This window comes from Oryctolagus cuniculus, chromosome 9 (genome assembly GCF_051225735.1).
Source record: "Oryctolagus cuniculus isolate XC-2025 breed Fujian yellow rabbit chromosome 9, ASM5122573v1, whole genome shotgun sequence".
In the NCBI taxonomy this organism is placed as follows: domain Eukaryota; kingdom Metazoa; phylum Chordata; class Mammalia; order Lagomorpha; family Leporidae; genus Oryctolagus; species Oryctolagus cuniculus.
In genome coordinates this window covers 77,115,061-77,131,529 of record NC_142875.1, presented here as the reverse complement: position 1 = coordinate 77,131,529, position 16,469 = coordinate 77,115,061, and the positions used below count along the sequence as shown (strand labels likewise).

The window sequence follows — 16,469 nt, the reverse complement described above, 5'->3', positions numbered from 1 at the left end:
AACTATTTGATGATTACTTTTCTTTTTCTTCTTTTAGTAAAAATCAGTACTTCTTTTATTGAAATGTGGTTAATAATCCTGACAATTTTTCTGCCAAATTTCATTAATGCCTGAAGTTCTAGCCTCAGCTCAAAGGCATTTTTGTTATTCTTGAAGAGGGCATAACCCTAAATTTAGCACATTCCCTTTTCTCTTGCCCAACAATAAAAAGCTGTGATGAGAAGATATGAATAATGTAGATGGTATGAAAATATTTCTTTATCTTGTTTGAAAACTACTTCAACTATGATCCTCATTTTTTAAAATTTTATTTTTATGCTTTTTTTTTTTTTTGACAAGCAGAGTGGACAGTGAGAGAGAGAGAGAGAGAGAGAGAAAGGTCTTCCTTTTTCCGTTGGTTCACCCCCCAATGGCCACTGTGGCCGGTGCATTGTGCTGATCCAAAGCCAGGAGTCAGGTGCTTCTCCTGGTCTCCCACGTGGGTGCAGGGCCCAAGGACTTGGGCCATCCTCCACTGCCTTCCTGGGCCAGAGCAGAGAGCTGGACTGGAAGAGGGGCAAGCGGGACAGAATCTGGGGCCCCGGCCGGGACTAGAACCTGGCATGCTGGCACCGCAGGCAGAGGATTAACCTATTGAGCTGCGGCGCCAGCCATGCTTTCTTGATTGATTAAGATTTTCAAGAAAATCTTGTTCCCTGGGACTGCTATACAATTGGTCTAGATAACTCAAATCTTTCATGAGACAAAAGTCAACCCCACAATTGCAGAAGGGGTAAGATAGGAAATAAAGCAAGTGGACTTTCACTGTTATCAAAATAAAACCTTTGTTAAAAGTCAACCAGGTACAGACTAGCAAACCCAAGATAACCTCATGTGAAAGCTGGTAGAAATCTTCCATGTTGAAGGAAAAAAACGAAGAAAAAGTTCTAAGTCCTAAATGTGAAGAAAGTGTACTGATATGTAAGGTGTCCATGAAGTTCTGGATAGTTTCGTTCCCGAAGAAATGGCCTACTCTCATCTGTTCATAGCATCCTGAGCACTTTAAAGGAGAAAGCAAACCAGGAAGATGGGCTGAAGCCCCATTAAAGTAGTCACTGGATTTCCAAGAACCTCTTGAGCTTATCAGGACTCTTGGCATGACTGAGAGTATGGCCACGTGATTGATCACATCGGAAGCATACAGAGACTTTCCCATACAAAATAAGTACCTCATTTTCTCACTGTACTTACCAAAGCAGTGAGGCACAGGAGCACAAAAACTCTATAATAGGACAAACACCAAAGCCATGGAGCTGGCCACCAAGCATCGATTTGGTCCATAAAGCACAGAACTACTAACTCAAAATAATTTTTACAAAGAGTAAGATAAAAGGAAGAAAATATTAATTGTCCAAAACAAGATCTCAGTTGAGCACAGAAATAGTGAATAATAATTAAATGTTGGGGCCAGCGCTGTGGCACAGCAGGTTAAAGCCACAGCCTGCAGTGCCAGCATTCCATATGGGCACTGGTTTGTGTCCTGGCTGCTCCACTTCCAATCCAGCTCTCTGCTATGGCCTGAGAAAGCAGTGGAAGATGGTCCAAGTCCTTGGGCCCCTGCACCCAAGTGGGAAACCCAGGAAAAGCTCCTGGCTCCTGGTATTGGATCAGCCCAGCTCTGGCCATTGCAGCCATTTAGGGAGTGAACCAGCAGATGGAAGACCTTTCTCTCTGGCTCTACCTCTCTCTGTAACGGCCGGCGCCGTGGCTCAATAAGCTAATCCTCCACCTTGTGGCGCCGGCACACCGGGTTCTAGTCCCGGTCAGGGCGCCGGATTCTGTCCCGGTTGCCCCTCTTCCAGGCCAGCTCTCTGCTATGGCCAGGGAGTGCAGTGGAGGATGGCCCAGGTGCTTGGGCCCTGCACCCCATGGGAGACCAGGAAAAGCACCTGGATCCTGGCTCCTGCCATCGGATCAGCGCGGTGCGCCGGCTGCAGCGGCGGCCATTGGAGGGTGAACCAACGGCAAAGGAAGACCTTTCTCTCTGTCTCTCTCTCTCACTGTCCACTCTGCCTGTCAAAAAAAAAAAAAAAAAATAATTAAGTGTCATTTTCTAAATTTTAGACAGTTACCAGCTCTCATCATCCAAAAACATACCAGCTCTAGTTAGCACTTTGTCTGTGTCATCTCTTTCTCAAAGGCAGTGAAAATTTCTTAGACTTGGGGCTAAGCCTACACAAATTCCTTAAAAGATGAAGTCTGGTTTCCAGTTCCCTACTTTTCACACAAGTCTCCTGTAATTTTGAAATCAGACTATTTGGTCCATAGGATGAAGGGCTCCCCACAACTCACAGGAACATGTGAAACTGTATTTAGAACAGAACAGGGTCTGAGGATGGCTCAGAGTCATAGTCCATCCTCTTGGGTTGGATATTGCAGGATAAGTTCCTCTCATTTGGGGCAGGGAATCCAAGAGAATCCCATATTTTTAAAGGTGACTCCTCAGGAAGGCATTTCTTTCAATGGTTTGATTCAGTGCTGCTGTCCTCCAAAGTAGACATTTGTGCTCTTTTCAGGGCATAATTTGTTTGTTACCATTCTCTGACATATTTCACCACTGATGTTTAATCACCTTAGTCTATATAAGACCATCCTCTGATACTCAAGTGTTCTGGAGCCTTTAGTATATTGCATTCTAAACTTTTCATTGGTCAAGTCTGCCACTTTATAGAGTCCAGTATTTTCAGTCAAGGAGTTCATTTTTCAATTTAATTTACTCTAGCTGTGTCTTCAAGCCAGCTTCTCTGCAGGAAACCTCATCTTCACCATCCTCTGTTTATATGTGACAACAGAGCTCTCTACGAGGCAGTATCTGCTTCCAAGATGCAGTTCCTGTTCTTAAAAGTCCTCCAATATGTAACCAGGAAGGAAATCAGTCTTCTTGTGGGACAGTTTCCAGGCTCAGCAAGTGAAAACTCTGATGGAAATGAAGAACCTAAAATATTTTTATTATATTATTATTACTTCAAAATTGAGTATTATAGCAACCTACTACTGCTCTCCTTTATTTTGTATCTTGAAGAGCTGACTGTACAGATACAATGACAATGGCGATAACACAGAATGAAGGGACTAAAAGTGTAGTGATAGTAAATGGTTCACAAACTGGACTGACAGCAATCAGAGTAACTTAGTATTTGTGCCCTCTAGCATGAAAAGGGACAAGCATAAATGAGAAATCAGCAATTGATTATGAAACAAATATATTGACCATCTGACTGGCACAAACCATGACTACTTAAATTACAGCAATAACTTGTCTTTCTGTTGTCTCACTTTTCAGAAGGCCTCCCAAGTGTGAGAACAACAAATGTTCAGTGCCTACACTCAGGTGCCAGGTGCAAGGACATCAGTGTGGTTTCAAACTGGTTATGCAACTGGAAACCCATTCCTTACCTTTAGCTCACACACCCATAAAAGAGAAGTTGAGCATGACAAAAAAGATAGGAGAGGATTTCTTCTAAGGGCTTTGGAGTTGAATTGTGTTTCCCTTGTTAATAAAACAAATTTTCAATCAATTGACTTTTATTAGTGACTCATGAGTTAGGCAGGATCTCATCTAAATATTTAGACATGTAATCCACTGGGCATGGCAGAAAAGTTGGCTTCTGTAAGGTAGCTTGAGCAGGAACAAAGAGCATAATACAAAAAAAAAAAAAGCAGATAGTTTAGTGTCAAGTTACTTTCTTTTTAAAAAAGTAAATATTTTATTTATTTTAAAGGTAGAGTTAGAGAGAGAGAGAGACAGCTCTTGCATATACTGGTTTACTCCCCCAAATGGCTGTAATGGCCAGGCCCAAGCCAGTATTCAGGAGCTTCTTCTAGGTCTCCCATATGAGTGGCAAGGGCCCAAGCAGTTGGGTCATCCTCTGCTGCTTCCTCAGGCATATTACCAGGGAGAGGGATTGAAAGTGGAGCAGACAGGACACAAACAAGGCCCATATAGGGCAGCTTAATTCATTATGCTATAATGCCAGCCCCTAGGTATTATAGGGGTTAAAGTGGAGGGGATTTCCTCACTATGCCCTCTAAAACTGGCCTGCCCAGGATGTGGCAGTTATTTCTCCCCTAATTTCCTGGAAAGTCAGATAAGTAACTTACTTTCAGTTCAGTGATCTGAAACTTTAACATGAGTGACTCTTGCAGCCCAGTGAAGGAGCTTCATTCAAATCAATGCCTTCTCATAAATTTGATTTAATAACATCCTTGATTCTTTCAAGATAAATTAATAGGGCTTAGAAATAACATTTCAGATAAATTGCATACATACACCCTAGAGCTTGGGGGATGACAAGCACTGTTGCCTGAATCTTCTTCAAATAATGTCTGAAAACAGGGTACTGGCTAAAGCTGTCTTGTTAGGTGCCAGCATTGTAGACCAGTAGGTTAAACTGCTGGCTGGGAAGACAGCATTCCATATATTAGCCAGGTCATATCCTGGCGGCCCCACTTCTAATCCAGCTCCCTACTAATACGTCATGGAAAGAAGCAGAAGATAGGCCAAGTCCTTAGGTTCACCTTAGGTTCACCCATGAGGGAGACCTGGATGGAGTTCCAGGCTCCTGGCTTCAGCCTGCCTCAGTCCTGGTCATTACAGCCTTTTGGGGAGTGAACCTGCAAATGGAAGATATATCTCTCTCTACATATATATATACATAACTCTGCCTTTCAAGTAAATAAATATTAGTAAAAAAAAAAAAAAAGCTGTCTTGTTAGAGGTTTAAAATGGTGGGAAGAGCATGAGCAACAGAAGCCTACTACTCTTCCCATCCACGGTGGGGTAAGACAGCTGGGCTTGAGTTATTCTGAAAGGACTTTGTCCGAGAGGACCATATATATGAGGGCATTGTGACCCACCAGCAGAAACATGCTAAATAAAGGTTATCACTAAAATCAGGGGAACAGAACTCACAGAAGCACTCAGAAAGAAAACCAGAATCAGGGCAGCAACCACATCAAGGGCCCTAACTACAAACAACAATAGCACTCATCAGGCAAGGTTTTGCTTCTCAGCTTTAGCTCCTCCTATCCTTATGCCTTACTTGGAAGGGTTAATGAAATTGAAGCTGATCCCCAACTCCTAATGCCTTTGATGTAGACTTTATCAGGCCCAGTACATCTCCTTTAACTTGTATTTCCTCTTTCAAGAGAAGCTGACTAATTTAAAGGAGTGACACTTGGGTAAAACCAAAACCAAATCACAAACACTCAGATTGGCCCTGTAGCCTCTATTCTTTCCTTCCAAAAATATTTATTTATAGATTTTAAAGGCAGAGAGAGAGAGAAACAGAGAGCGATCTTCCAACCAATGCTTTACTCCCTAAAGGACCACAACAGGCAGGGCTGGGCCCAGCTGAAACTGTTCTCCCACATCAGTGGCAAGGCCCAAGCACTCGGGTCATCTTCCACCATCCTCCCAGGTACAGCAGCAGGAGACTAGACTGAAAGCAGAGCAGTCAGGGCTGGAACCAGCCCTCTGAAATGGGATGCCAGTTTCACCAGCTTGATCTGCTGTTCCACGTCAGCCTGCTGGCCTCTATTCTGAGCAGTTTGGCCCAGGTTTCCTCTCCACTCTCCGGTTCACCATGTGATTGCTCTTCCACACCTGCCTCACTATGTCCCTCCTTCACCAGAAGACCCTAAACTGTGAACTTCCAACTGTAAGCTGAAACAAACCTTTCCTTTCCAAGAAGCTCCTCTTGGGTATTTAAGTTAAAGCAGCAAAAAGCTGACTAATACAGTCTCTCTCCTGGGAATACAAAGAACATAAAAGAGGGAACTCCTGGCAGTCCTCATTTCTCAGAAATTTCTTCTTGTCAGATAAGGGAAGCTCTGAAAAAGTTTCTTTATGTATGTCTCGAATCTCAAAAGTCTTCAGCTTAAAATCATCTTTATACCAACTTTGGTGTTCCATCTGGGTGCTTACATGACATAAAGAATGTTTAGTGCACAATTAACCAACAATGATAAAATATACAATTCTCTCTAAGTTCCATATACCATAATTCAATGTGGCTTGCTATTTATTGCAAGAGCCACTCTCAGATTTTATAATTTGTAGTTCTTCAAACTACAAATAAATGTTTGATTTCTATCCAGCTCAATAACAAGTCACCTACATCAACAACAAATGAGTGCATTTTTATGAGGGTATTTTTGACATGAATACTGATTGACATTTTTGTTTACATTGAGAAGAAAAAGAGAAGTGAAACAATGAAGATGTATTAAATCTTTAAGCAATTTCTTTGCTGAATCCAATGGTAGTCCTCAAATACTGAGAGAATATTTTCCCAATTTGGGGGCACTATTCACAATGTGACAGTCATGAACATGCACATTTTTAGGTTTACTATTCATTAACATGTTCAAGAGCACGTTATCCTATTTTTTCCTCATTACTATCACTTTCTTAAATCTAGACAGAGGGGTGGGCATTTGGTGTAGCAGTTAAGATTCCGCTTAGTACACTTGCATCCCATATCGGAGTGCCTGAGTTCAAGTCCCAGCTCCATTCTTGACCACAGCTTCCTGCTAATGTGCACACTGAGAGGCAGCAGGTGACAACTCAAGTAACTGGGCTTCTGCCACCCGTGTAAGAGACCCCAATTGAGTTCCTAGCTGCTGATGTTAGCCTGGCCCAGCCCTGAATGTTACAGGCATCTGCAGACTGAACCAGTGGATGAGAGTTCTGTCTGTCTGTTTCTCTGCCTTTCAAATAAAATAAATAAATAAAAATATCTAGAGACAAATAAACAATATGTCAAACTTTCCCTTGTAACACTTGGCAATTTCTATGATGTAAATATTCCCATCGTGGCTGATTTTAAGAGACCAACATGACATCACTAAAGTGAGTATGAAGAAGAGATGGATAGTGTAACAACATTATATGAATTTCCACATACTGATAGAACAGATATAACCTTAAGGGCACACATAATGGTAAAATATTTAGAAAGTGGTAAATTTTGCATTTTTAATCCTTGTTTCTTACATAACTTAGTTGTAAGCTTATGTAACTTGATTCAACAAAGACAGTATTTATCATTCTGGCTCATAAAGTTCCTGGAATTTTAGTAATAGCTTTTTGTAATGGTTCTACACACCATACTATATTTTATCAATGAGGAAATTAAGCTAAAGAGGCTGTCACTAACATGTTACTAACATATTCTGGCCATACAGGGCAATGCCACCGCCTAGGTGTGTTGAATTCCAAATCTTCTCCCACTGTGCCTCTCCTCAAAACGCGTTTTTAAAAAATGTTTCACTTTATTTGAAAGGCAGAGTGATGGGGTGGGGTGGTGGGAGTGGCACATAGTGAAAAGGAGAGAGGGAAAGACAGTGAGGAAAAGAATTGTTCCATCTGCTGGTTTATACCCTAAATGGCCACAACAGCTGAGACTGGGCCAGCCCAAAGCCAGAAGCCTGGAAGTACATCCGGGTCTTCTTCACGGATGACAGGGGTCCATCACCCACTGCTTTCCCAAGCACATTATCAGAAAACTGAATTGGAAGCAGACCAGCTGGGACTTGAACTGGCACTCTATGGGATGCTGATGCCACATATGTCATCTTAACCCACTGCACCACAACACTAGCCCTCAAAATGTTAGTTGCAATTTACCCCCCTCATCAATCCCCAACCGTCTTTGTATAAATGGATTTATCACTTACTGAATAAATAGTCAATGCTTTCCTTTCATTTTGGTCAAATAGGAAACTTTAGCAGGTGATAGGAAGGAATAAATAAAAAGAGAATATCTACTACTTAGTTTTGTTTCAGATAAAGCAGGATCTGTTTCCTTCTGAGATTTGGCCAAGACAAGATTTCGTGACCAATCATTGCACAGTAACTGTTAGAAATTAGATTTTTTGGGGGGGCAGCACTGTGGCGCAGCAGATTAAAGCCCTGGCCTGAAGTGCTGGCATCCCACATGGGCGCCAGTTCTAGTCCCAGCTGCTCCTCTTCCGATCCAGCTCTCTGCTATGGCCTGGGAAAGCAGTGGAAGATGGTCCAAGTCCTTGGGCCCCTGCACCCACGTGGGAGACCCGGAGGATACTCCTGGCTCCTGATCAGTGCAGCTCCAGCCGTTGTGGCCATCTGGGGAGTGAACCATTGGATGGAGGACCTCTCTCTCTCTGCCTCTCCTCTCTTTGTGTAACTCTGACTTTCAAATAAACCTTTAAAAAAATTAGTCATTCTATGTTTCTTCTCACACACCTTCATTGCATTTAATAAGAATGTTGTTTAAACTTACCTTCACAGCCATAGCAAAGAACAAGTAATATGGAGCAAGCACTGGCACTGGGTTAAGCGGCTGCTTGGGAGGCCACATCCCATACGGAATGCCTAGGATTAAGTCCCACCTTCCCTATCCATCCAGCTTCTGGCTAATGCAGCTGGAAGGCAACAGACGATGGCTCAAGTACCTGGGTTGAGGCTACTTGGCTTCAGCTTGGCCCAGCCCCACCGGTCGGCCACATTTAGGGGAGTGAACCAGCAGATGTTAAGATTGCCTCTCTCTGTCTCACTCGCTCTGTGTCATTCTGCCTCTCAAATAAATGAGAACAAACTTTTAAAAAAATCAAATAAATACATTTCCAGGAAAGAAGAACAACTTTCAAGAGTAAAATCATTTAACTCTCAATCCATATACAGCTTGGTGGCAGGTTTGGCCCACTCCTTCTCCACTCGACTATTTTCAAATAAGCCACCTCTGCCCTTATGCACAGCAAACTCATGATACCAGGGATACCAAGTACCCATTTCAGGGGCAAAACATCGTCATGATTAGCATGCTAGCGCCACAAAGCACAATCTTAATTTACACAGCGGAATCCCAATAAGAAGGTGCTTTGAAACGTTTTAGACGTCGGCAGGTTCCGGTTAAAAAAACAACCACAAAACAATGTCTTGCCAAACTCACTTGCAGCAAAGCCACCTGGGTATTGGGGGCACCGGCCCAGCGCTGGCACCACCGGGTCAGGAGCCGCCCATGCGCAGTCGGTGCCGCCAGGTCACCGCTCAGCCCCGCCCTCTGAGAGTAGGGTTCCCTGAGGGCCCGCCGGCGTGGAGACGCTCCCGCGCGGGCCACGGCCGCGCAGGCGCACTCGGGGCGCCTGCGCCAAGCCGCGCCTTATTTTCTCGCGTGTCCGGAGTCCGCGGTTTGCGAAGTGCCGTTGGGCCTCTCAGGTGCTTAAAGTCTGGGGTCGCGGACCCCTACCAAGATTCAGCAGCACGGAGGTGCAGAGTATCGCGGAGGGGCCGGGGCCGGGGCCGGGGCCGGGCGCTGCTGGCGGCGTGCCCCGCCCCGGGGCTCCGGGCCCTGCCGCGGCGCGGGCCCGAACTCCAGCCACTGTCGGGGCCCCGGCCTCGCAGTTCACCCTGCTGGTGATGCACTCGTGTGGGGCGCAGGACGAGGCTGCAGCCGAGGGCGTCCTGAGGCCGGCCCAGGGCTCGGGGGGCTGCGTCGGATCGGGCAAGCCTGTTAGGTACCTGTGTGAAGTGGCAGGGGATGCGGACGAGGAGGCAGGGGAGGACGAGGCTGACTTGCTGGACACTTCGGACCCCCCCGGGGGTGGCGAGAGCACGGCTAGTTTGGAGGATCTGGAGGATGAGGAGACCCACTCAGGGGGCGAGGGCGGCGGCGGAGCAGCGCGGAGGCGAGGCAGCGGCGGGAGCGGCACGAGCAAGACTTGCACGTATGAGGGCTGCAGCGAGACCACGAGCCAGGTGGCCAAGCAGCGCAAGCCGTGGATGTGCAAGAAGCACCGCAACAAAATGTACAAGGACAAGTACAAAAAGAAGAAGAGCGACCAGGCCTTGAATTGCGGTGGGGCCGCCTCAGCCAGCAGCACCGGAAACGTTAAACTGGAGGTATCAGACCCTGTCGGGACCCCGGGGAGGAAGCAGTGGCAGAAGAAACCCCACTCTTGCGGCAAACGCCACCCCCAAGGCCTGCCACCTGCTCCCACAGGAGCCAGGTGGCTGGGGCTGGGCTAGTGGCCGAGAGGGAATGCCTGCACTAGGGACATATGCAACATCTTAATTTGTTGCAGCCTTGTGATAAGCGAGTAAATTTTCAGCAGACCTGTCATAAGGATATGGATTGGAAAGAGATAGCAAATGATTTATCTGATTTATGGCTGTGGGAATAGGCAGAGAGGCTTAGGAATCTGGATGAAATTAGTGCTTTGGAGAAGGTACCTCTTTTGTTTTCAGCATCCTGTTCTCAGTGTCCTGTGCTTAGTACCCTTATTGCGGTACTCTTCTGCTTAGTACCCCGTTTGCAGGACTTCCCATGCTGCGTGTCCTGTTGTCAGTACCCCTGTGCTGGATGCCTTGTTCTCACTGTCCCTTTTCTTCATACTCCTAGGGGAAAAGATTAAATGATAGATAATGGGCTGTAAACCTCAGAGGACTCAAGATGGTTTGATTAGCACTGTGTTTAAAATTAAAGCCAGTGCTCTGGAGTTGCACTTCTGACTGCAGATCATTCATTTGAATGGCCTTGAAGTAGTTATAAACTAAATTTCAGCTTATTCATTTGTAAAAACTGGCATAAAAATAGTACCGAGTTCATCGTGTTACTGGGACTATGTAAGAGATTCCACATAGGATTGTTCACACAGTGTCTAGCAGATAGTGAAAGTCAAAAAACCATAGCCATATTGTTGACATTATTAGCACTGTATTTTGATATTGTTAAAAATAAGCAGCTAGTTTATCCCGTATGTTTAATAAGACTTGTAAGTCCCCCGTGCATAAGATTGAATTTTGTTAAAAAGTGATCCAGAAACTAATAAAAACTTAAAAAGTTTTAAAGTGAAAGCTGCCCTATGATCTATTTCAAATATTTTTAAGTTTCTTAGTTTTAGGCTGAACTTGAACAACGGCACTTTGCTCAAATTTCACTCTTTGTAATTGTTTTCGAATGTCACAGGCACTTCCCCTAATTCACACTGGTTAGGGTACTGAATGCCCTTTCTTTCCCTTTTATCCTATTGAATTTTAATACTGGGATATAGGAATTCCTTTGAGAATTTGATGAAACCCAGTGAAGACTCCTCCTAGAGAAATGCACATGAGTAGATATTTAATTTTGCATACAAATTCATGGAGTTCTAGACCCTGTGGATTTGGGCTAAAAATATCCTTGAATGCATATTCTTATGAAATAATACATTTTACTAACTCTTGATTTACAAAGATTTAGAGACAATTCAGAGGCCAGTACAGAGAAGGCCAAGAGAGAAAGCAGCTTGAATAATAACAAATAAAAGGGAAAGATATTAAATTCATATATAGCATGGCTTAGTGGTAGAATTTTTTGTAGTTTTTTGTATTTGCTCAGTAAGGCTATTTGGCTGTGGTCACTGGTATGTCCTAGTTTAAGAGAGTCAGAATGTTTTAGTTAACTAGAACAGAATTTTGTTATAGCAGGAAAATTTTAAGTGTTTAAGATTCAGTCAAGTGACTAGGGGTACACATTTGGTAGTAAATGCATATTTGGTAGTAAATGGGTAATGGGGTCATTTTAGGACAATATTTTTTCATCATCAGTGGCAGGAGACTGCATCAGTGCATTCTAGCCTTTTCAAGCCAGTTTATAATTTTTCTCTGAATGACTTCCAAATTTTTAAAGCTTTTATCAATTGTGTCTTTCAGCAGTCTTTATTACCCTTTTCATCTTTTTCTTTAATTGGGCAAAGAACTATCTATTATAGAGTGTCTCATTTGCAATATGTAAATTGTGTTTGAGTTCATTTGTTCCAAATAAAGGCAGGCAAACTCTCAAGTTTTGGCCTGCATGCCTTTCATGAAGAGAATTCCACTTGGCATTTTTGAAATATTGAAACAAGCTAATAAGAAACTCTTTGCCTTTCTCCTCCCCCCTCTACCCCCACTATTAATTTGGAGACCCTTCTGAAGAATCCAGATTGGAAATAGTGGTGGGAGAGATGAGAGATAAGGACTGTTAAATAAAAATCAACTGCCAACATCTTGCAGTGTTTTCCCAAAGTTTCACAGTGACTGGGCAAAAGGAAGAGAAGCAAGGATCTATTCATTACCTCATTGCAATGCCTATAATTGTGGACTATAATATTATGTTAACTGTTAATCTCATTTGCATTTTTGTCATTTATCCCAGGAAAGTGCAGATAACTTACTCTCCATTGTTAAACAAAGAACTGGATCTTTTGGGGATCGTCCTGCAAGACCTACTCTTTTAGAACAAGTGCTAAATCAGAAGAGACTGGTAAATATCTATGAAGTGGTTGCAGATCTACTGGGTGTAAATGTAACTGTTTAGATTTTTAAGGTTCTAAAACTTGCTAAACTGTTCAGCAGAATTGTGTACCTTTTTGCCACCAATGCACACTAGAGTCTGATGAATGCTCCCCAAAGACTAAAAGAGCAGAGACATTTTAAATTCTGCTTCTTCATTGACTAAACCTTGAATATCTGAGCAAGAGGTAATTTTAAAACACATTCTCCTTGTACTGACTTCTGAGGATTATGGAATAATGCTTTAATAGTGCTAAAGACCAGTATTTAATAAAGATCTGGATTATTAATTTGATGGAACACATCACACCTCAGTCAGGAAAGAAAAGATTTTGCAATAAATACTGGAATAATTGGATGATAATTTGAGGACAAAAATTTAATCACATCACATTGTTCATCAAAATTAATTTCTGATACAGTCTTAATATTTAAACAAAGTAGAATTGGGACTTTAATCTCAAAAATCTAGAATGAGGGGCTGGCGCCGCGGCTCACTAGGCTAATCCTCCGCCTTGCGGCGCTGGCACACCGGGTTCTAGTCCCGGTCGGGGCGCCGGATTCTGTCCCGGTTGCCCCTCTTCCAGGCCAGCCCTCTGCTGTGGCCAGGGAGTGCAGTGGAGGATGGCCCAGGTGCTTGGGCCCTGCACCCCATGGGAGACCAGGAAAAGCACCTGGCTCCTGGCTCCTGCCATCGGATCAGCGCGGTGCGCCGGCGGCAGCGCGCTGGCCGCGGCGGCCATTGGAGGGTGAACCAACGGCAAAGGAAGACCTTTCTCTCTGTCTCTCTCTCTCACTGTCCACTTTGCCTGTCAAAAAAAAAAAAAAAAAAAAAAAAAAAAAAAAATCTAGAATGAGATTTTTTTTAACTTAAATGGACAAAATTACAGAGAAAAAATTATAAATTTACTGCATAAAAACAAGTGCTATAATCAAAAATGGTGGCAAAAATAAAAAAGAAAGGTAAGATACAGGAAAAATATTCACAACAAATTTAAAGGATTATGATTACTATAGCTTATGTATTTATTATATAAAACATTCATAAAATTTGGTGAGGTAAAAACCTGGGCCATGATACATTGCACAAGATATAAACAGAAAAAAAGAAAACAAAATACTACCACTAACTCATATGGATAGATTAAATATCAGTAAACATGATACAACTAACAATAAGTGAAAATTATTTCAGTGATTTTGAGGACTGCTGCCAATGGCATTGTGTATTGGTACAGTACTTCTAGGGAGTAATTGGGCAGTATGTATCAAGTCTTTAAATGGTCATTCCTTGTGGCTCAGAAATCAACCCTAATGTGAAGACAGTCATAGAAAATGAATCCTAAATATGAATAAAGTCTTAACTGGCTAGGGTTATTGCCAAGAATGTAATTATCAGAAATGGTAAAATAGTAGTTGAGATAACTTAAATGTCCAACATTCTCATCATAGCTAAGTAGAGTTACTTATTGGGACATTATGTTGTCTTTATATGTAATTTTTTAACCAAACTAATAGTAATTGAATGTATATGAAATAATACATAATCCACAGTATTTGAAATTTTAAAATCAGTATTTATTGATAGTATTTCCACTTTGTTCCATTTATCTTTTTCAATTTATTGGGACCTTCTTTCTTTGTTAATTTGTATAAATATTTTGTTTAATAAAATCATATTAACTGTAATCTATTATATGATTACAGCTATGTTTAAAAATGGTAACTGCACAAAATGTATTTGTTGTTTGACAGTAGTTGTATTCTTTCTATTCTGAAATTTTCATAATATGCCAATATTACTTTTATTTATACATACACACAAACATACATGCATATACACAATTTTTGATTTCTTCATGAGACTTAGTGGGCTACTAGGAAAATCTTGAATTCTAGTACTGGCTTATGTGTGTGCAAACTGGCATTTAATTGTGATTTTCACGTGTGGCCCCTATTTGGCCTTACTGTTTGTTCCTATATCTTTCAAGATAATATTTTGCTGGCATATTAAAAAAGCATTTCCTTAGTATGCAAAATCTGGTAACCTCAGGCTTCACCCATTATTTTTAGGTTTTTGTGTTTTGATGTATGACATCAGCTTAATTATGGTGTATCAAATACAAATGTGAATTGGATTCAGGTACATTTTGTTTGGTAAGCATATTGTATTTTGTGTAATGATACATGAGAGTAATTCTGTAGCATTAATACAGTCTTAGCACATAAAAATCATGTTATTAATAATTTTTTTTCTTTTTTCTCTTTAAGTCATTACTGAGAAGTCCAGAAGTAGTGCAGTTTTTACAGAAACAGCAACAACTATTAAATCAGCAAGTTTTGGAGCAAAGACAGCAGCAGTTCCCAGGAGCACCAGTGTGAGGGAACTTATCAAGAATATCTACATGTTTTTTATCTTATTGTAATAGATGAACATATTTTTATACTAAAGATCAATGGTAAGATATGCCAGTAGAACATACACATTTCCTGTAAATGTATGTGAGCATTTGAGGATAAATAAGTATTGCACTTTGTGCATTTGATCCTTTCATATCATCGTAAGTTTGAAGAAATTGGCTTATCTTTCCAAAGAAACATTTAATTACAGTGGTTTTTAAAATATGTTTCTCTTCAGTCATTGTTACTGAAGATAATGAAACAGTTACTTTCTGTGGAAGTCATGAAGTTAATATATAATAGTCTTGAATAATCTAAGTCAGTGGTTCTCATCAACTGGCATTTGGAAATGTTTGAGTATGGTTTTCAGTTGTCACAATGACTTTGAAGACTGTGGGATTTTAGTGTGTGGGCCAAGAAAGCTAGATGTTCTGCAGTTCCTTGCATAGTCCCACTTGACTAAGAATTATTTCACCCACAATGCCAATAATACTCCTCTTAAAACACTGATAGCTACTTGTGGTGCTAACATGTAGTTGGGGAACCTAGAATTGAGTTTTCATAATAACCTTTCTTTGCAGTTAATACTGGAGCTGTCAAAAGAGGTAAGCATGTTTTGTATCTCTAAGGAAAGTGGGCACTGTTTGCATGTTAAATCAAAGATGTGTTGGTAAAACCTAAAAGAGGGACTAAATATAGTGGAACAAATGCTTCTCTAAAGTCAGCCTGTCAATTTCCTGTTACCTTTCAGTGTTGCTCTCTCTTAAAGCAGACACTCTTATATGTTGAATTGTAAACAGGATAGGTGGATCTCAGCCCACCAATGACAGGGCAAAATTATTTTTCTTATATTCATTTTTTATTAAAAAAATTAAAAGGAGGTCCTGCAACTAAGAATAACACTCCAGCATTTTGTCAGTGTTTTTCAAAATTGAGCTATTTTACAACCATGTTGTTCCTAAATACTGTTTAAAGAATGATAGCTTATCTGGATAGATACTTTTTTATTGTATTTTCTCCTAGGAAAACCCTAAAAAGGCAAACCTACTAATAAGAGTAACAAGTCAAATGTTAAAAGAGTATATTCAAGTATTAGGATAATAAATATATGTGTCTCAATATGAATTGTGCAGAAGTTGTGAATTTTGTGGGTTTTAAGCTCTGAAATATGTATCATGTTAAAGTCAATCATGGCTGTTCTAAGAAGTACTTGTAGAGAGAATGTTAATTTTTTAATGTGTGTTTTATACTTATATATCTGTGCATAAACAGTGTTATCAAGATTATTCATTAAAGTCCAATTTTATTGACTTCTGAATTGTTTAGTTTACTTACTCAGTTTCTTTAATTGCTTCACACTTAGTTAAGAGGAATTCATTTACTTTTTATTTGTAACTTCTTGTTTTTTGTCATACTTATGGTGTTGGAAGCTTTATTGAATCCCTAGAGCTTAAGGTACCTTTCATGGTGAAGAAAACTTAGCTTATTCCTCTTCAAATGGATTAAGAATAGGAAAGAAGAGAAAAAATAGGGTAATGAGAGCTGAGTAGAAAGAAAAATGACTGCATTTATATGTTTATAAGAACTTGTGAGGATTAATACAGGGATCTTTAAAAAGTTTATGGAAAATATTTTTTTAAGATTTTTTTTAATTTATTTATTTAAGAGGTAGAGTTACAGACAGAGGGAGAGATGGAAAGAAAGGTCTTCCACCCACTGGTTCACTCCCCGAATG

At 41.2% G+C, this 16,469-nt stretch overlaps 1 protein-coding gene and 1 long non-coding RNA gene across 2 annotated transcripts; one reads left to right on the top strand and one right to left on the bottom strand.

Moving 5' to 3' along the window:
* Positions 1 to 2,332: 2,332 nt before the first annotated feature.
* Positions 2,333 to 9,104, bottom strand: LOC138843823 (uncharacterized). The gene is made up of 2 exons (XR_011378838.2): positions 8,973 to 9,104; positions 2,333 to 2,974 (listed from the first exon to the last, which is right to left on the bottom strand). It is a non-coding gene; the product is annotated as an uncharacterized LOC138843823 (long non-coding RNA).
* Positions 9,105 to 9,106: 2 nt separating this feature from the next.
* RFXAP (regulatory factor X associated protein) lies at positions 9,107 to 16,052 on the top strand (the record flags this gene model as incomplete). The annotated part of the gene is made up of 3 exons (XM_017350175.4): positions 9,107 to 9,922; positions 12,198 to 12,305; positions 14,606 to 16,052. Coding segments are annotated over 3 exons (1,035 nt in total), but the record flags the coding sequence as incomplete, so codon positions are not given.
* Between the last annotated feature and the right edge of the window lie 417 nt (positions 16,053 to 16,469).